This window comes from Erpetoichthys calabaricus, chromosome 11 (assembly GCF_900747795.2).
Source record: "Erpetoichthys calabaricus chromosome 11, fErpCal1.3, whole genome shotgun sequence".
NCBI lineage: Eukaryota > Metazoa > Chordata > Cladistia > Polypteriformes > Polypteridae > Erpetoichthys > Erpetoichthys calabaricus.
The window spans coordinates 155,903,060-155,924,896 of NC_041404.2; the positions used below are offsets into that span (position 1 = coordinate 155,903,060).

Genomic DNA, 21,837 nt, shown 5'->3' on the forward strand with positions numbered 1-21,837 from the left:
GATTTCATATTTTACTTAAATCAACAAATGGATTAACCTGTTTTTATAGTGCTTTCTTAACACACACGCACATACAGTACATAAATGCAAATGTAATTCTTATGTACATGCTGAGTTAATTGACAAACCTCAATTCACCCTGTAGGATTGACTATGTGAGTGCGACCCATATAGGACTGGCCCCCGTCCTGGTTTGGTTCACACTTCCCACCAAATGCTGAGGAATTGGTTCTGGCCTCCAAATCCCTGAACGAGATTACAGGTGGCGCAGTGGTAGTGCTGCTGCTTTGCAGTAAGGAGACTGTGGAAGATTGTTGGTTCGCTTCCCGGTTCCTCCCTGTGTGGATAGCGCTTTGAGTACTGAGAAAAGCGCTATATAAATGTAATGAATTATTATTATTTGATAACGGATGGCTGGATAGAAGGTCATATAATGTAAACCACAAGCCAGTGAGGGTGTTTGTCCAGGTTCACACAGTAATACAGTAAACCCTGTAACTTTGACCTTTTAAATTCCAGTTTAGCTCACTGCTCTCCTTTGTAATGAGATTCTGCTCCTTTAATAGACAAATCTTTCAGATGTTCTATACCTCTGTGATGGCCAGTGAGATTTTCTAAGTTGTGGTGTGTTGGGCTGGTAACATCACTTCAAAAGAGGCACACCAGATCAGTAAGTTCATTAAAAGGGAAGGCTTAGTTATGGGGCACACTCTTGACCCACTGGAGGTCATAGAGAATGAAAACAAAACTGACAGCCGTCATGAACAATGCTGCACATCCTCTTTCTGACACACTAGCACTGAGGACCTTTAGCAAATGAATTATTCAGCAGAAGTGTGTCTAGAAATATAACTGGGACTCTTTCATGTCTACAACAATACAACTTTATAATGCTTCACAAGGACTGAAAGTGCTCTTTTAATCTTTAGCCAAGTCAAAAGATTTTATATCTTTTTAGTTTTCTTTTTTCCTTTTAGTCATTCTGGTGTGTATTTGAGGAGGAGGGGTGGTTGTATGTCATAATATAATAAATATTTATATATTTATTGAGCTTCTATAAAATGCTATTTTTCCCCCTGTGAAAAAAGTCCTATCTATCTATCTATCTATCTATCTATCTATCTATCTATCTATCTATCTATCTATCTATCTATCTATCTATCTATCTATCTATCTATCTATCTATCTATCTATCACCACTATGTGGTGTGCCAAAGAAAAGATCATGTATGCACCATGGAATGCCCAGAAGGGGCTGGGCAGTCTTTTGGCCTTGGAACCCCTAGATGTTTATTTTTTTCCAGCATCTAGACAGCTGGGGCTTTTGTTTTCCACCTTTGTCATCTGGACATTTTGTTTCTCATCCTTGTTCTGTTTTTTCTCTTTCTGTTTGCAACTTTCCTTAGCTACTACTATTGTAAAGCCCTATAATCTACTTTTATGTATGAAATTGTGCTATATAAGCAAATGTTGTTAATCAAAAAGCTCCAATAAATAGACTGAACCCAGAAGTGTACACCTGGGGGCACCCTCAATAATGGTATGTCTCATTACAGGGAAGGCTGGTCCCGACATCTAGTATGATTTTCTTTTATGAGAATTATATAAAGCATGTTGAAGACCTTTGTGAGTTGGTTTATTGGTTAATATGGCATGTTGATTTACACATAAACAGTACATTATGCCTTTTACTTTATCTGAGAAATATTGTTTTCTATTCATTTCTATACTGTACAATTAGAAAGATTTAGACGAGAATGGGCCATTCAGCCCAACAGTCCAATCCACTTAATTACTCCAAAAATAACATCAAGTCAAGTTTTGAAGGTTCCTAAGGTTCTATTGTCTATCATACTACTTGGCCACTTATTCCATGTTCTCTGTGGTTCTCTGTGTAAAGAAAAACTTCCCAATGTTCATGCAAAATTTTGAAGTAACAGCCTCGATCCACTATACCAGTGTTTCCCAGACTCGGTCCTGGGGGCCCACTTTTTTCCAACCAGATTCCTAATCAGTGACAACAACTGATAAAACTGAGATCATTTAATTAGCTGGTCTTTTGTATCTGTTATTCTACATTCAGAAAAGCACAGAAGTGTGATTTTTACATTTATAAGACAGTTAGAAATATTTCTGCTTTTTCTATAGATTTAAATGCTTAACTCTCTTTTGTTGATTTCATTATATTTTGCCCTTTCTCTGTGCAGTTTTCCCTCTTTGTTGTATCTTATTCATGACAATTAAAAATGAGCAGAGCAGACACCCAGGCAAACAACACTGAATAAAATAAAATCAAAGGCTGCAACTTCTTTAGTGTCAGTCCCTCTAATTAGTAAATAATGAGTTCATTAAATAATTAGAACACCCTGAAAAGCAGAATGAAAATTAAGATGTAAATATTGTTAAAAAGAACAAAAAATACATTATTCCCATATAACTGCTTGGTACATTTCAATATATTTTTTTTTTACCAAATTTAGTTGTCTAATTTGTATATTTTGTCCCAAAACACAGAACTTAAGAAATAACAGTTCACTTCATTAGCCCAGGAGTCCACTTAAAAACAGAAGCTGGTTGGAACAAAAACCTGCAGCCACAGTGGGTCCCCAGGACCGAGTTTGGGAAACACTGCACTATACTGAATTCTTATATAATTTTTAAAACTTTAATCATGTCACATCATAATTTCCTTTGACTTAAAGTAAAAAGGCTCAGCTCTTTTTATCTTTCTTCATAATTCGTCACCTGTAGCCCTGGAATCAGCCTAGTTGCTCTTCTATGGACTTTCTCTGGCGCTGCTATGTCCTTTTTGTAGCCTGGAGACCAAAACTGCACACAATACTCCAGATGAGGCCTCACCAGTGTGTTATAAAGCTTAAGCAGAACCTCCTTAGTTTTGCACTTTATACATCAAGGTGCTATATAACCTGACATTCTGTTAACCTTCTTAATGGCATCTGAACACTGTCTGGCAGTTGATAGTGATGAGTCCACTACAACGCCAAAACCTTAGTACACAGGTAAGTAACTATGTCCATTTCCTTTGTATCAATCAAGATGAGAATTTTACAGGGTCAGTAAGATATGTCCAGTACCTCTGTATCAGTCAGATACTATAGATGTTCTCATTGCTAGCTTACAACTGCTTGGTGCGCATTATTTATATTGCATCGTGCCTTAACGTGCTGGATGTATTCATGTAGCATGGGAATATCACCCATTTGCATTAGGTCAACTTGGCTGCTGCCGGCAGTGAGAACAGCTCACAACAGCCAGTCAGTAGTCAGTCGTAATCATACCTCAACAGTAAATTGTGAAAGAAGCAATGGTTTTTCCAAAATAACACCTTCACTTTTTCACAGCCTGAAATGAGCCTTTCTTTATGAATGAAACTGATTAATCACTTGCAAGTCCACTTCATTTTCAGCTTTCATTTATGTAATGTCATGCATATGTATGTGCATATTGTACACAACCAATTGCTTGCTTTGTTTGCCAGTCGTTTTCTATGTCAATATCATTCTTTTCACAATTTCATACGGTAGTTTGGCAGTAGTACATAGTGTGATTGTCTTTGTTGGTGTTTTACATTTGTAATTAATTTGGACCACTTTGTAGAGATCTGTTTTCATGTTGACATTAAAGAATCTTTTTCTATTGTTCAGCGTCACAAAAGTCAAATTAATCCTTCCGTGGTTCAATTTTGAATAACAATAAAATGGAAAGTGAATTCATTTCATAGGTAGTGTAAAATGAAGGAAGGCCCTAAAATGCTTCCACCCTCCTGGCAGCAGGGGAGCCATTCTAACAACACTGTGAGACAGTACTCAGTGAAGGCCATAATATAAAAATGAACTTCATTTTAAAAATCCATCCCTTCTCATTTGCCCTTTTTAATCCCAATCTGAAGAATGAAAGATATTTTTGGCATGGAAATAAAAAGAATGCTATTTCTGGTTTTCTGCTCACATTATTGAAATTTAATCAGAAAATCCTTCCTGTATTTTGGAGGGCATACATCATATCTCTAATTATGGATGACCATGCAGTGACCCCCATCAAGTTGTGATCCATCCTCAGGTAAATGATCTGGCTTTAAAACTCACCGCACAAATAACCTTGCCTCTTGTTTGAGTACTCAATCCTGCTTTAAACTTACCTTGAATGAAACCGCAGGGACGCTTTCATAGAGAGTTAACACTTCAAATGAATGTGCGTGAGAGGCACACTTAGCAAAAAAATAATTAGGCTGGGATAGACTGGCACTGTTGCCTCACAGCTCTACAGATTTGGGTTTGATCTTCAGCCCAATTACAGTCGAAGTTGAGCTTGCCAGTATATAATACATTAATTGAAACAAATAATGTCATAACTGAGCAAGAAAATCTGTTTTATCAATCAGTGAAACAACTGTTACCATAAAGTGGTCACCAAATAGCACAAGGACTTCAACAAACTAACCGGAGGTGGCTCTTCTTCCATGAGATGGTGTGAAAGATGGTCGACACAATAAAAAGGCCGCATAAGCCAAAACCGTAGATCCAGGCCGAGATGGTCTCCCAGTGGTCATCAGATAAGAAGTAAAGAGTTGAGCTGCCAAGAATGCTGGGAATTATCCAAAGCTGAAAGAAATATCAAGAATATACAAGGTTTTAGTATGTTAGTCATCTAACATAGTCATCTAATTTATTTTAAATGATTTTAATATTGAGGAATTAATTTTTGGAATCATGTTAACTGAAATCCAGGATATGACACAATGTGGCTTAGGGATACAAACTATACTTAATTTTATATAACACCTTGAAAACTTTTCATTCTTCGCATGTACACAGTTGTTTTAGGTTAAAAAATAAATGTTAATTTAATATTTAATAAGTGAGAATGTAACAAAATGTGCAAACTTTTACTGAGAATTGTAATGAGGATGTAATCATTTAAACTAAAATGTGGCCTACTGAGTGTCTCGGTGCTTCTGACACAGAACACAATGTGCCTTATTTAGTTCATCCGAGTCCAAGCTCAGTATGTTCCACGGGATCAAAAACAAAGCTTTAACTGTTATTACATTTCAGCCAAAAAGATCCAAGGCACATTTTTTCATTTGATAATTAGCATAATAAAGGTATTACAAAAAATCTGATGCAGCCAACACGACTTTCTTCATATTTATGCATATACGTGTAAAAAAATTTGCATTTGAAAATTTGAAACTTTAAAAGCTCAAAGCTTGAGCTTTGGATTGAACTCAAAATTCACAGAAGTCTTTCTTCAAAGTCCTAAACACATGTGCCAAATTCTGTGAACTTCTGAGCAGTGGTTTGGCTGTTGTTGGTACCGGCTTTATAAACTTTAAACTTTAAAAGACTGAAGCTGAATAGTAGGAATTCACCCAAAACCTAATCAGCTCCTAAAAAGAGAACACATTGTCCACAAAATTTCATAAGAATCAGGCCATTCATTCTCAAGTTGTACTGTTCACAAAATTTTTAACACAAACACACTAACACATAGACTCAAGAACAATAATTTCAAAGATGCCCAAAAAATCTTCTAGGGCTATGAAAATGTAGTTTTCTATTGAAACCCAAGGTCGATTTTTTTCATGAAAACAAAACTGTCCGTTATATGGTGCCTTATCTATCTATCTATCTATCTATCTATCTATCTATCTATCTATCTATCTATCTATCTATCTATCTATTGTGCCTTTGATATCAATGTACTGTTCTGTGATATAGTGCCTTTTATATCTGTATATTAATCTGTTATATGATGCCTTTATTATCTATCTGTTATATAATGCCTTTCATGTCTGTCTGTCTGATAAAACAGTGAAATTCATGTTCAGCTATCTTTCTGCATATCTATGTATTGTACTTTTGATATCTTTGTATTTCTGAGTTATATAATACCTCTCACATCTATGTATCTGCCTGTTATATGTATTGTTTTCAATGTCTATACATCTATCATATAGTGCCTTTCATATGTATTTATCTTGTATATAGTGTCTTTCCTATCTATCTGTTATATAGTGCATTTCATATCTTTCAATCTATTTATTATATAGTGCCTTTCCTATCTATATATCTATTGTATCATTGATATCTATGCATTGTTGTGTTACTGTACATAGTGCCTTTCATGTCTATTTGTTGTATAACATATTTTTATCTGTTATATAGTGCCTTTAATGTATATCAATCTATCTGTCTGTATTATAATACCGCTCTTATCTGTCTATTGTGCTTTTGTTATCTGTGTATTCCTCTGTTATATTGTGCCTTTTATATCTGTATATTCATCTCTTATAAAGTGCATTTCATCTCTATCTATCTACCTGTCTGTTATACAATGCCTTACATATCAATATATTATATAGTGCCTTTCATATTTATCTTGTATATGGTGCATTTCATCTATCTATCTATCTATCTATCTATCTATCTATCTATCTATCTATCTATCTATCTATCTATCTATCTGTTATTTGGTGACTTTCATTTACATGTATATATCTGCCTATTATATAGTGCCATGTCCATCTTTCTGTCTATCCATCTGTCTCTGGACTAATATATGTATCCCAGATGGTCAGGGATAAGGCAGGTCCTGAACAGAGAAGACAATATGGGGACCTCTGTGCTATAACAAATATTAAAGGACACAGTGACACATGCCCTTTTTTTAAGGTGGATGAACTGATGTCTGTCTATCCGGCAGTTGGACATATTCAGTGTTAATATTTGCACTGCATCATCTATTGGAATGTATTTTATAATGCATGTAGCAATAAAATGCATTGCATTTTTCATTCCAACAGATAACGCATCATATACATGAACATTCACACTCTGCCCAATTTATTTTTGATATGTGTATGAGCTATTTCAATTTTCGATTGCTTACTAATTTTAGATGGGGATGATGTACCTATTCAGAATTAATATCAATATGAGGCACTGATACAACCAGGGTAGCTAGTAAATTGTTGAGAGCAAGATAAAAGGAGTGTGAGATTTGATTTTTACCAAGGTCTTCTTTTCATTTACAACAATGGCACAATTTCCCACTTTAATAATGTTAAGGAACACTGAGCAAGATTTTTAAAGTCAGATCATGTTTAAGGATTTCAATTGTCAATCAACTCATTATTATAATTGTTGATCTTAATTAATCCGGGTCAGCCCAGATAAATGGGGAGGGTTATGTCAGGAAGGGCATCCGGTATAAAATTTTGCCAAATCAATATGCGGACAACAATACAAATTTCCATACCGGATCAGTCAAGCCCCGGATTAACAATGACCGCCACCAGTACTGTTAGCCAACAGGGTGCTGGTGGAAATTGGGCTACTGATGGCCGAAGAAGAAGATGGAGAATAAGAGGGGGGAGACGTGTGTAGAGGCAGGAGAAGAGGAGGAAAGTAAAGAGAGTGGAACTGAGGGTAGGAACTTTGAATGTTGGCAGTATGACTGGTAAGGGGAGAGAGTTAGCAGATATGATGGAGAGAAGGAAGGCTGATATATTGTGTGTGCAAGAGACTAAATGGAAGGGGAGTAAGGCCAGGTGGATCAGAGGTGGATTCAAATTGTTCTATCATGGTGTGGATGGGAGGAGAAATGGGGTAGGAGTTATTCTGAAGGAACAGTATGTCAAGAGTGTTTTGGAGGTGAAAAGAGTGTCAGGCAGAGTAATGATTGTGAAGCTGGAAATTGGAGGTGTGATGATGAATTTTGTTAGTGCATATGCACCGCAAGTTGGGTGTTCAATGGATGAGAAATAAGATTTTTGGATTGAGTTGGATGAAGTAATGAACAGTGTACCCAAGGGACAGAAAGTGGTGATAGGAGCGGATTTCAATGGGCATGTTGGTGAAGGGAACAGTGAAGACGAGGATGTGATGGGTAGGTATGGTGCCAAGGTGAGGAATGAAGAAGGTCAGAGAATAGTGGATTTTGCCAAAAGGATGGACATGGCTGTGGTGAATACGTATTTTAAGAAGAGGGTGGAACATAGGGTTACGTACAAGAGTGGAGGAAGATGCACACAGGTAGACTACATCCTATGCAGAAGAGTTGATCTGAAGGAGATTGAAGACTGCAAAGTGGTGTCAGGGGAACGTGTAGTTAAGCAGCATACGATGGTGGTCTGTAGGATGACGCTGGAGATCAAGAAGAGGAAGAGAGTGAGGGCAGAGCCAAGGATCAAATGGTGGAAGTTGAAAAAGGAAGACTGCAAGGTTGAGTTTAGGGAGGAGGTGAGACAGGCACTGGGTGGCAGTGAAGAGTTACCAGACAGCTGGGAAACTACAGCAGATGTAGTAAGGGTAACAGCAAGAAGGGTGCTTGGCGTGACATCTGGAAAGAGGAAGGAGGAAAAGGAAACCTGGTGGTGGAATGAGGAAATACAGGGGAGTATACAGAGGAAGAGGATGGCAAAGAAGAAGTGGGATAGTCAGAGAGATGCAGAAAGTAGACAAGAGTACAAGGAGATAAGGCGCAAGGTGAAGAGAGAGGTGACGAAGGCTAAAGAAAAGGCATATGATGAGTTGTATGAGAGGCTGGACACTAAGGAGGGAGAAAAGGACCTGAACCGATTGGCTAGATAGAGAGACCGAGCTGGGAAAGATGTGCAGCAGGTTAGGGTGATAAAGGATAAAGATGGAAACGTACTCACAAGTGAGGAAAGTGTGTTGAGCAGATGGAAAGAGTACTTTGAGAGGCTGATGAATGAAGAGAATGAGAGAGAGAAGAGGTTGGATGATGTGGAGATAGTAAATCAGGAAGTGCAAGGAGGAAGTAAGGATAGCTATGAAGAGGATAAAAAATGGAAAGACCGTTGATCCAGATGACGTACCTATGGAAGCATGGAGGTGTTTAGGAGAGATGGCAGTGGAGTTTTTAACCAGATTGTTTAATGGAATCTTGGAAAGTGAGAGGATGCCTGAAGAGTGGAGAAGAAGTGTACTGGTGCCGATATTTAAGAATAAGGTGGATGTGCAGGACTGCAGTAACTACAGGGGAATAAAATGGATGAGCCACAGCATGTAGTTGTGGGAAAGAGTGGTGGAAGCTAGGTTAAGAAGTGAGGTGATGATTAGATAGATAGATAGATAGATAGATACTTTATGGGAAATTCACATTAGTGAGCAGCAGTATGGTTTCATGCCAAGAAAGAGCACCACAGATGCAATGTTTGCTCTGAGGATGTTGATGGAGAAGTTTAGAGAAGGCCAGAAGGAGTTGCATTGCGTCTTTGTGGAAATGGAGAAAGCATAAGACAGGGTGCCTCAAGAGGAGCTATGGTATTGTATGAGGAAGTCGGGAGTGGCAAAGAAGCACATAAGAGTTGTACAGGATATGTACGAGGGAAGTGTGACAGTGGTGAGGTCTGCAGTAGGAGCAATGGATGCATTCAACGTGGAGGTGGGATTACATCAGGGATCAGCTCTGAGCCCTTTCTTATTTGCAATGGTGATAGACAGGTTGACAGACGAGATTAGATAGGAGTCCCCGTGGACTATGATGTTTGCTGATGACATTGTGATCTGTAGCGATAGTAGGGAGCAGGTTGAGGAGACCCCGGAGGTGCAGATATGCTCTAGAGAGGAGAGGAATGGAGGTCAGTACGAACAAGACAGAATACATGTGTGTAAATGAGAGGGAGGTCAGTGGAATGGTGAGGATGCAGGGAGTAGAGTTGGCAAAGGTGGATGAGTTTAAATACTTGGGATCAACAGTACAGAGTAATGGGGATTGTGGAAGAGAGGTGAAAAAGAGAGTGCAGGCAGGGTGGAATGGGTGGAGAAGAGTGTCAGGAGTAATTTGTGATAGACGGATATCAGCAAGAGTGAAAGGGAAGGTCTACAGGACAGTAGTGAGACCAGCTATGTTATATGGGTTGGAGACGGTGGCACTGACCAGAAAGCAGGAGACCGAGCTGGAGGTAGCAGAGTTAAAGATGCTAAGATTTGCACTGGGTGTGACGAGGATGGACAGGATTAGAAATGAGTACATTAGAGGGTCAGGTCAAGTTGGACAGTTGGGAGACAGAGTCAGAGAGGTGAGATTGCGTTGGTTTGGACATGTGCAGAGGAGAGATTCTGAGTATATTGGGAGAAGGATGCTAAGGATAGAGCTGCCAGGGAAGAGGAAAAGAGGAAGGCCTAAGCGAAGGTTTGTGGATGTGGTGAGAGAGGACATGCAGGTGATGGGTGTAACAGAACAAGATCCAGAGGACAGAAAGATATGGAAGAAGAGGATCCACTGTGGCAGCCCCTAACGGGAGCAGCCAAAAGAAGAAGAAGAAGAATTAATCCAGGTCAGAGTTGCAGTGAACCAGAGCTGATCCTAAAAGCATCACAGCAATGCAGCAAACAAGACTGGACGGGGTGCCAGTCCATCACAGGACCCACCCACTGGGCATACTTAGGGTCACTAATGACAGTAACGCACACACAGACACAGAAGATGTGCAAACTCCTCATCAATAGCGGCCATGTTATGATTTGTACACAGTCATCTGGACCTCTGTGGCAGCAGATCTAACCACCTTGCTATCTTTGTGCCCACATTTATAACAGTATTGTGCATACTATGAAAAAACAATATGCAACAATGGATGTAGAAAAAAATAGCTGAAATAAAACTTACTGCATGGGTAGCACAGTTGGCTGCATGTTCATACTCTGTTGGCTGGTATCTCTTGTTGGGTGGAACTCGGTTGTTCATGAATCTGAAAATAAAACATTTCCTTTTAGTGCTTGTGTTGTTCCCAATGATGACTCAGCTCATTCATATCCAAGCTGGTGATTAGCCATGACTGCCATCTCCAACAGAGGAACTTTCTTCTAACTGCAGGATCTCAGCTGGGAAAGGAGCTGAACTTATCACTGTGTTTAATCCACAGCCAGCTTGGCTCCATCCCCTGAGATGGCAAACCTCAGAGGCAATAAAACACAAATGGAAGGCAAAACCATCTGCACAGCGGAATCCTACTCCTCGAAACAGCAGTCCTGTTCTACCCGAAACACCACAGGGCATCCTTTCAAGATGTTGATCAAAGATGCTTCCGTCACATTGAATTAACAAACTCAATTAAACAAAGGAAATAATAAAAGTCTGCACCCTCTAGTTCAGCCATCTAGACAGCTGCTGCTGTGCAAAGACCCTAAAGCTGCCCAAGAGCCTGTATGTTTTTGAAAGCTGGCACTTAAGTTTATGTAATGTATGCCAGTTTAGTGAAGGTAAAGATGGCTAGTGGAGAAGTTAGACTGGCTCGCCTCGGGTTTACATTCAGCACCAAATTAGCAAATTTAGGTACAGAGAAGAGCAACCATACCTGATACTGTTACACAGAAACCATATACACTCATAATAGACTAGCACTTTTGCTTTTTTGTCTTTAATTTTTTATTTATGAAAATGTGTTATTTTCTAATGTTAATTTAAATGAGGTCTGAACTTCCTAACCAGCATAATTTTAAGATTTAAAATAATTTCTCTTGGATTTATTTCCTTCTATGCAAAGAAACACTGTGTTATATTCCTAGGCCTGACTAACAGCTTAGGAAGTGATGAGTATGTTAAAGGACCAACCTTTAATGGAGGGAAAGTCCATTATAAGACCCACTCACCCATACAGGCTCAGTTTCAGAATTGTAAATTTAAGAAAAGTCCCCAGAAACACAGGGAAGACATGCAAACTTCATACAGGCATTCATTTCACATGGAATTTGAACAAATGTTTCGTCCTTCACAAGAAAAATAGTAGTAAGCTACACCACATCTGCTATACAGCATGTTTAGATGACAAGACCAGATGACTGGTTCATTCTCTAGGGAGAATCAGGGTTTGGAGCCACTTTTTATTTTACATTTTGGATTTTTTTTATATTAGAAAGCTATTAACCCATAAATTACACTGGGCAACAAAGATTTTGCCATAGGACCACTCAAAGGTGTTTTAAAAGTACTTTTCATGCTAATTTCAGAAATGTATTCAGAATGTTTCTCTCTCCCATAGGTTTTGAGTTATGTCTTTTTTAGGCTGTATATTTATAAACTATACACATACACCACCTCCTCACTCCCCCGCTCTCAAAATTCTTTAATATAAATTTCATTTAAATGGGGACCCCGATCATGTAAGAAGCCTCCAAAACACAGTACTGGCAGTTATTTTAAAACACTAGAGAAAACAACCCCAAAAGTCAAGGCATTCAGGTGTTTACATGAGCCACTAAAATGTGCCACCTGTAAACGTCACTGCTGTTTGCATTAAGTTAAAGGAACATGTGATGTTTTAGAACTTTGTTGTCTGCCTATGGGTGTGGCAAAGAAAATACAAGATTGAACATAGAATTGATGAAAACACAAAAAGAAATATTTGAGAGAATGAAATAAACAAGTCACACTTGTAAACATCTAATAATACCAAAAAATATATACTCAGATATCACATTATTCTTACTGATTACCCATTTCAATTCAAAATAATACAACTTACTATAAAATTGTGTTTTGCAATGACGATCAACAGAAGCCAAATCAATTGGTTCCATTTCTTTTGCTTTTCTAATTCACACACAGGCCAGTGAAGTGACTTGCAGAGGGTCACATGGTGTCAGTAGTGGGATTTGAACTCAGAAGTGCGATGCTTTAACCACTACACCATGCCTTGCTGTCTACCAATAATTTCAACCTTTTGGTAAAAACCTGACAAATATTGTATACTGAAAAGTACTTAGTCACATAACATCCAATTAACAGATGGCACCGTAACTGAGGCCTATTGTCTTATAAAATTTCCCAGGCAAAGTGGGGTAACACAGGTACTTTTAACTACATAAATTATTGAAATGCAGAAAACTACTAACATACTAGTGACTTACAATGAGAGCTTTTAAGGAAAATTATATTTGTGTAATTTAATGTTTATACAGTTCAGTAAGTTATGAATTTGTATCATAATTAGTATGAATTCAAGGCAGCGAAAGAAAATGTTGTAATGGTGAAATAATTCATATCTATATGATTTCAAATTAAAGTGTAATTTATTAAATTATTAATTGAAACAGATTTTTACCACGATGTAGTTATCTGAAGATGCCCTATTTGTACTATTTCAAGTGACACTCTTGGGTCTATTGCTGCACAGAATGGCTTCCGCTTTCTAAGACCTGGAACTGGATTAAGCAAGTCCAAAAATGAATGAAGTGATACATTCTTATCATTATTATTTTTACATAAGTAGAACTGTGTTAAAAATCCATAGAATGTATTCAAACTGCTAAAAAATTTTTTTTTTATTCAGAAATTTGTGCAATTGATAACAGCATAACTTCCCTGTGATCCTGAACTGGATAAAGCAGCTATTAAAAATGGCAGTGGTAATGGTATAAAACAACATTCTCATTCTATCCTTGGGACTTAAAAGCAAGAAACAACTCTGCACTATGCACTTATGTATCAAAGTTTCTTGCGAGTGACTAATACTATTTTTCGGATAACCTTGGAGCAACGCTAAAATTAAAATGAGAAGGATTAATAAATAGACAAATAGATTATTATCACCTTTCTAAAACCCCTGTAATAGATAAAACAGGTTCAAAAAATGTTTCATTGCATGGATACTAATTTTCAATTTTTGAATTTCACATTATTCTTTTCAAACATGCTTGCACTTAAGACCTAAGCATGCCGCACATTGCTATACATACATACTGTAAAACCCCATATAGTATATAGTATAGCTCCAATGCAGTTCAATACAACAATTACAGGCATATTAACTATTATTATCCATCAAAAATTACAATATTATTATTATCCATCCAGCCATAATTATATTATTCTCTCAATTATCCCTTTAGTCATTTTAGGCAAACTTAATCTAACTCAGGGATTTGCTGAATATCTTGGCAGCAGTCCTTCATATCGTCTCATTCAATCATTATCGAGCCTACTTCAGAACATTAGAAATATTGTGACAAGAATAAGCTTGTCCATCCTATTTACCTCAATTGCACAAAATAACATGAAGTTGGGATCTGAAGGACCCTAAAATCCTGTTCTCTGCCACACTACCTGGCACTTTATTCCAAGTTTTTGTGGTTCTTTGTGCAAAGAAAAAATAAATAAATTTTGACTAAAATCTGTCCTTAATAAGTTTCCAACTGTGTCACTATGCTATTATTGAAGAATTTATTTTAAAGTAACAGCTTGGATTCACTGTACTTATTATTAATTTTGCTTAATCAGAAAAGCTTCAATTCTCCTCATAACTCATACCTCTCAGTTCTGAAATCAGCCTGGTGGCTCTCCTCTGGACTTTCTCTAGCATTGTTATGGCATTTTTGTAATATTAAGAACAAAACTGCACACAGTACTCCAGGTGAGACCTCACTAGTATATTACATAACGTCAGCATAACAATTTATCCGATTCTCTATTATCGGCCCTTCCACTTAGTTTGTTATCATAGCACCCCTGACTTGTGCTGCACACCTTGTGTATAACCTAACATGCTATTAGCTTTCCTGATCGCTTGTGTAAATTGTCTGGATGTAGTTAGTGATTCCCAGGTCCTTCTCATAAGGGGTACTTTCAAGTTTCAGACCTCCCATTGTGTATTCATGTCTGACATTTTTACTTCCTACATGTAATACTTTGCATTTATTTACATTAAATTTCATCCGCCTATGCCTGTATGCTAGCTAAGTCCTTTTGGAACAATTTAGCTGATTGTCTATTATCTGCCCTTCCACCTAGTTTGGTATCATCTGCTGAGTCAACCAGCTTGTCATTTATATTCTTGTCCAGATTATTCATTTATTTTTAAAAGAGCAGCGGCCCCAGCAACTGATCACTGAAGGGCACCACTTTTAGTATCACCTAATTCTGAAGAAGTTAGCCATTGATCCCAGAGTTTGAGTCAGTTTTCTACCCTCCGTCAGAATGTGCCCTGAACTCCCACTTCTTTTAGTCTTATCACTTATCTTATATGTAGTACCTTATCATTTACATAAAAAGCAAGATAAATAATTTCATATGAACCTCTCTGATTATATCCTTTTTTGCTCCCTCATAGAATTCCAGCATATTAGTGAAACATGACCGTCCTCATCTGAACCAGTGTTGAGTATTTTAATACACCTGTTCAAGATATGTGCTGCTCAATCTTTTCCTTAATTATTGCTTCCATTAATTTACCTGTAATGCACATTAAGCTTATTTAATCCATCTCTGGGTTGCAGGGTCTAGAGCCTATCCCAGCAGCTCCCAATGCAATGCAGGAACCAACACAGGATGTAGCATGTAAACATTAAGAGTTACTTATACTGTGACACTGAGTCAGAAGTTAACTTACATATCTTTGGGAAGGTAGAAGGAAAATCAGAGTACCTGTAAAAAAGTTAACACATTCACAGTGAGAATATATAAACTCTCATTTCAAGACAGAAATTAGGCAGGAGTTATAAACCCAGGAAGCTGTGCTACAAATTGAAGACCTTTACCTCCATTTATAGGTAAATTCGGAATTTGAACATTACTGTTAACCAAAAATCTCAAAAGACAAAATGACAACATTCTGCATAATGTAAAATGTTAAGCTGTGATAATGAAATAGTTTGCTTGTTAAAAGTACACAAACAGTACACAAACAGCGATCCCGTTATTGAACTTGAGGATACACTTTTAACAGTAATAATAATAGCTGAGCTCAGTGATGAATGTAACTGCCGGTGTCTCACAAATCCTGCACGCAGGGCTCAAATGCCCAGTTATTGTCTGCGTGGAGTCTGCACAGTTTACTCATGTCAGCGCATGTTTTCCTTGAGATATTCCAGTTTTCTGCTGACATCTCAAAGATATATGTGCTGGGTAAGCTGCTGATTATAAATCGGGCACATTATGGTGTAAATCGTCCCTGCATGGCTGGTGCCTCTCTTGCAATCTGTATTCCAGAATAGTCACTAGCCCGCATGACCCTGAACTACATGAAGCTGACTTGAGAATGTTATAAAAATAAAATAGCAATGGGCTGACAATCCTACCTTGCAGCCAATGCTTGCTGGGATAGGCTCCAGCTTCCCTGCAACCCTGCTCAGTACAGGTGAGTTTAGGAAGTGGATAAATGGATAATCATGATAATGACTGCCCGGAGATGGACAGACACACCATCCAGAGTTTATCCCTGTCTTATACCACTGCTGTCAGGATAGGCACCTGCATCAAAGACCCTCAACTGAATGAGCGGGTCACAAATTGCATTGATAGATATAATAATAATAAAATTATATACAAATCAAAAAGCTGCTGTGCGGTCAGTCAGTCATTCATTTTACTAAAACTCTGAGAATTTATTACATTATTTTCTAATGTTTCTATCTGAAAGTGTCATTTATTATTAGCATTATCTTATTTTGTTTTTTCCTCTCAGTTTGTGCAGGTTGCTTTTTACTGAGGATTCACCGGTTCCTTAAGTTTTATTTTCCAGTGGTCAAGGACTTTACAAAGTATGTGGACCGAGCCGAAGAGGGCATTCATCTGCACCTGGGCAGCACTTGCTTCACCTGGCAGGTTTTTGAGGTATTTTTGGAGACCAAGTCTAGCAGTTCCAACTGCTCCGACTACAAGTGGAATGACACAATCCTTTGTGTTCCACATGTGCATGCTCTCAGTCCTGAGAATCTTGAGTTTTTCTACCTATTATTATTATTGTTAACCCTCTATTGGATTAAATTGGTTTGAGAATGTACATTATAATTATAATTCACTAGTTGAAAAGAAAATGCAGTATGGTATTAACACAGTTATTCTCACACATATATATATATATAACAGAGGCAAAAAAATTTTTGGTAAGCAACTTAACGAATGCTTTAATAAGAAATTCTCATACCTGAAAAGCAAATTTCAGTTACAGTAAACTTCTCCATAGTAAAGTTATAAGAGCTCACAGAATTAAAGATAATTGATCGTAGAGTTCGAATGACAGACTATACACTATACACATATTTTTTTCACGTGTTCTTTACTTTTACAGAGTATAGTGATCTCTGTATATCGGTTCCTAATACACATGCCATATCCATATTTAAAACAAAAACCTTCCCCATATAGAAGAGGAGTCTCCTTTTGTGAATGTTACCTTTTTGGAAGTGTTTCTTGTGCTGCCATTTCAGCCCATGTCCTGCCTCCAAATCATACTGGTTTTTCATTGTTTTTTTTTTTTTTTCTTTTTTTTTAGGGTTGCTTAGCAACTGCTAGAAACCATCACCCAATCCCGCATGAAACCAGTCAGGTTTTTTTTATATTTATTCAGAGCCTCCTGAAGTGATGTCATTGTAGTCATAGCAACAAGCTTTGAGAATTCTCTTAGAAAAAGAATTCACTGAGATTAGTCTAATTTTCATCAATATTAAAGCCCTTCGTTTTTTGAGTAAAACAGGAAACACATAATATTCTATTAAGGTACAATTTACCTGCGGGTTGTTGTCTTCCAAGCATGTTTATAATTATAATGAATGTAGCAACATGAAAAAATGTCCATCCAGCCTTTTGTCCCAGTTCAGCTCTGTCTTATATAAAAGAGCTCTAGTTAGCCAGGTCTGTTATGAAACCTTCTTTCAGAGGCAGAGCTGGGCATAAGCAGACCAAACGACTGCTTAGGGCCTCCAAACAGCACCTTTGGGGGTTGGGGTGGGGGGGAGATGAGGTATGGATTTTATTAGCATATGTGTGTCTAAAGGAAGCCTCCAAAAATTCTCCTGCCTAGTCCTGCCAACCCCTGCCACCATCTGTAGATATACACTTTCTTTTGAGTTGTCACCGACTGTAACATTAACCCTCATTTTACAGCGGTTTAGCAATGATTAGCAGAAATGTATTGTGTCACACAGCCATTTCAGAGTTTCTTATTTTAAATATTCTGTTTCGTTTTAAAGAAACTTCTCTTTTTTTATTTAAATCTGCCAAGTTGAGAAACCCTCTGCCTTTTCCCCCAAAAAAACATATGGTCACTAACTGAGTGGAGTTTGCACTTTCTCTGTGTGTGTGCATGGGTTTTCACTAAGTGCGCTACTTTTTCTCTCAAATGCTAACAGCACGTATGCTCAATTAATCAGCGATTTTAAATTGGGCCCACGTGGGTGTGTGCATGAGCATGCCCTCTGATGAACTTACACCCAGTCCAAGTTTGGTTCCTGCCTTGTGCCTAGAGTTGTTGGAATACACTCGCACTCCAAAAACCCTGAACCTGGTTGGGCAGGTCTGAGAATGTTATGTCACAGTATGTTGTATATTTCCCACCAGATACATTTGAAAATAACCTACTGTATGTGAACTCAGCTGCCTTTGAGCTGATAACCTTTGGAGGTAGAGGACAGAGCTTACAAGGAGAGCAGTGGAGGTGGCAGAAGAATAGAGAAAAAGAAAGAAAGAGAGAAAGAAAAGAAGAAAGGACTGAGCCGTGATTGCTGGGGATTGTGCTCTGTGTGCTGTAAAAAGGGAGAAAATAAAAACGTATGTGCTTACACTTGTGTGGTCTTGTGCCAGGGTTATATACAGTGCATCTGGAAAGTATGCACAGCGCATCACTTTTTCCACATTTTGTTATGTTACAGCCTTATTCCAAAATGGATTAAATTCATTTTTTCCTCAGAATTATACACACAACACCCCATAATGACAGATCTTAAAATGGCTGTGCACCGACGCTTCCCATCCAACCTGATGGAGCTTGAGAGGTGCTGCAAAGAGGAATGGGCGAAACTGGCCAAGGATAGGTGTGCCAAGCTTGTGGCATCATATTCAAAAAGACTTGAGGCTGTAATTGCTGCCAAAGGTGCATCGACAAAGTATTGAGCAAAGGCTGTGAATACGTATGTACATGGGATTTCTCCGTTTTTTTATTTTTAATAAATTTGCAAAAATCTCAAGCAAACTTTTTTCACATTGTCATTATGGGGTGTTGTGTGTAGAACTCTGAGGAAAACAATGAATTTAATCCATTTTGGAATAAGGCCGTAACATAACAAAATGTGGAAAAAGTGATGCGCTGTGAATACTTTCCGGATGCACTGTATATATTGTATTTTAGGGTGGCTCTTAAACTGCATATTATGGTGGTCCTTAAGAAAAAAACTACCAGATTCAAGTTCTCCACAAGGCGAGTTTTATTCTTTATCAAACTTATAACAAACACACAAACTCTGAAAACAAAATAAAAATAAGCAAAATTTTGAAGACTCCATTTGGCAAATTTTATGTCACTCGAACTAAAGAGCAGACAACTGTTCCACACTTGTAGGTTTACAACATTAGTGCTGTCCAGGGCCGGATTTTCCTATAGGCTAACTAGGCTTCAGCCTAGGGCCTCAAGATCAAGAGGGGCCCACATTCAAATTGTTAGCAAAATTAAAATGACACTATTCTAAAAACAGTGAACACTAAAATACTGAACCGAAAATAAGGAGAAATTCTACGCATATGACTAATAAACAAACATAAAAATGTATTGGTTAAGATCAACGCGTATTACGTATTTTATTATCTCTCATGTAATTTACAAACTTAAAAATGGAAGGTGAAAGGGCCTCATAAGTGGAATAGCCTAGGGCCTCTTTTCATATAAATCCGGCCCTGGTGCTGTCTTTAATGAAGTTAATTCTTGCAATGGTTGGCTACCAGTCGAAGAATAAACAGTTTCTGCTCCTCGTCCTTTGTCAGTACTATTCAATAAGACGTATTTCTCGTTCAGCTGCATCATTCATTATGATTATCGTTATGTGTGTCGACAGTTCACAAAATTAATTGAAGATTGGAACATCTGCCCATTGTTCTGGTGGTTTCTTGAGAGACGACTGAGACCTGTCTTTGTCTTTTTCCATAAGGACATCAAAGAAGAATGTTGTTCTTTCTGTTACCAGACCCTCCAACTTCTAGCTGTTCAGATTTTTTGCCAGATTAAGACATCGAGGAATGTGTGACAGGGGCCACTGCAGGCTTGGAATTATTTTTTTGTTTGTTTCTGCTGAGATTCAAAAAAGGCTAAAATAGAAACTCCTAATTCCTACTAGAATGCTCTTGAAACTCCTACTTAATGCAAGAATGTTCTGGAAACTCCAACTTAGTACTAGAATATTTTGCTTCATTGTTTTTTTATTGTTTACTAATCACTGAGCCAGTTAAGAACCCCGTGCAAAAGTATGTATGTAGTAACAATACAAATGATCAAAATGGAGGGACCTCTAAATGTTTCACAATCAGGATGAAATTTCATAGGTAAGCAAGCTATCCCAAATTGACAAAACAAGCCTTTTGGAGAAAAGATTCTACAAACATGAACTTTTTGCTCTGGTTTGTGAACCACCCTAACATTTACAGTGTAGAAGATGACGCCCAATGAGATTAAGTGACCCCGTCCCTTCTGGTCCTTCAGCTTTAACAGCGGGGCACTCCTGGAAGGAGTAAATGAGCAACCACCAGACGGAGCTCTGACCAATTTTTAGGGCCTGTTTACTCCAGGCAATGGCTGATTCTACCTTTTTTGTTCATTATGGTGCCATCACGCACCTGTCATTTTGTTCAACATTATTATTTTGATAAACAGGGTGGTTCGATTGGCATCCCAAAATTTCATTTGCACTCATGCATTTCTCTCAGTCGACAACACATGTTAAAAAACATATTTCATTTTAACATGAAAAGACATTTCATGTTAAAAAACATTTCATGGGGTATACTTACTTTTTCACATGTCTGTATATGTAGCTTCATGTACCTGTATGTATTTACTTACACAAACTGGGCTAATTTTAAGTCACCATCACAGACCTGACAGGCCTAGGAGTTCAATCAAGAGTCTCTGTAACTGCACGATATGCAAACACATCAACCGTATTTTAAGCTTTTTGTTAAATATTTTAATTGAAACATGCAGAATATCTTATTTTTGTCTACCAGTGTTGATGACCATAATAATCTCTCCTGCCAGTATGTACAATACCATACAGTACTGAATGTATAAGAATAATATAATATAGCATAGCTTAAAATTCTCAACTCAATCCAATTCAAGGGCAGCACGGTGGCACAGTGGGTAGTGCTGCTGCCTCGCAGTTAGGAGACCTGGGTTCGCTTCCCGGGTCCTTCCTGCATGGAGTTTGCATGTTCTCCCCGTGTCTGCGTGGGTTTCCTCCCACAGTCCAAAGACATGCAGGTTAGGTGGATTGGCGATTCTAAATTGGCCCTAGTGTGTGCTTGGTGTGTGGGTGTGTTTGTGTGTGTCCTGCGGTGGGTTGGCACCCTGCCCAGGATTGGTTCCTGCCCTGTGTTGGCTGGGATTGGCTCCAGTAGACCCCCATGACCCTGTGTTTGGATTCAGCGGGTTGGAAAATGGATGGATGGATGGAATCCAATTCAATGTCCAGGAGCAGTGGTTCTTATCCCAGCAGCATCAGGGTCAAGGCACAGCATGTCCACATGCCAACATTTGGCCAGTTTAGAACTGTTACTTGGCCTAATACAATTTTCAGGATTGGCAAGGAGCCAGACATTTAATACATACATCTGGAAATGACCATGAGTGAATTGTGCTTCAAAGTGGGTGAAATCAATTAGATGGTTGCTTCCCAAACTCGGTCCTGGGGACCCCCTGTGGCTGCAGGTTTTTGTTCCAACCAGCTTCTGTTTTTAATTGGACTCCTAGGCTAATTAAATGATGTGTTATTTCCCAGGTTCTGTGTTTTGGGAACAATACAGAAAGTAGAAAACTAAGTTTGGTAAAAAAAAATATTAACATGTACTAAGCAGTTATATGGGAAT

General features: G+C 38.1%; 1 protein-coding gene across 2 annotated transcripts in view; it reads right to left on the reverse strand.

Moving 5' to 3' along the window:
• mmd2a (monocyte to macrophage differentiation-associated 2a) overlaps nucleotides 1-21,837 on the reverse strand; it is a 70,132-nt gene that overhangs the window by 25,753 nt on the left and 22,542 nt on the right. The window contains exons 1-3 of one of the 2 annotated variants that reach the window (XM_028814387.2): nucleotides 17,162-17,593; nucleotides 10,660-10,741; nucleotides 4,462-4,622 (exon numbers count right to left, since the gene is read on the reverse strand). In XM_028814387.2, coding sequence (XP_028670220.1) covers nucleotides 4,462-4,622; nucleotides 10,660-10,741; nucleotides 17,162-17,190 — 272 coding nt within the window. In that variant the 5' untranslated portion in view covers nucleotides 17,191-17,593. Of the gene's footprint in view, nucleotides 1-4,461; nucleotides 4,623-10,659; nucleotides 10,742-17,161; nucleotides 17,594-21,837 lie in introns of those variants that run through there. The other variant, XM_051933442.1, reaches the window with a different exon arrangement.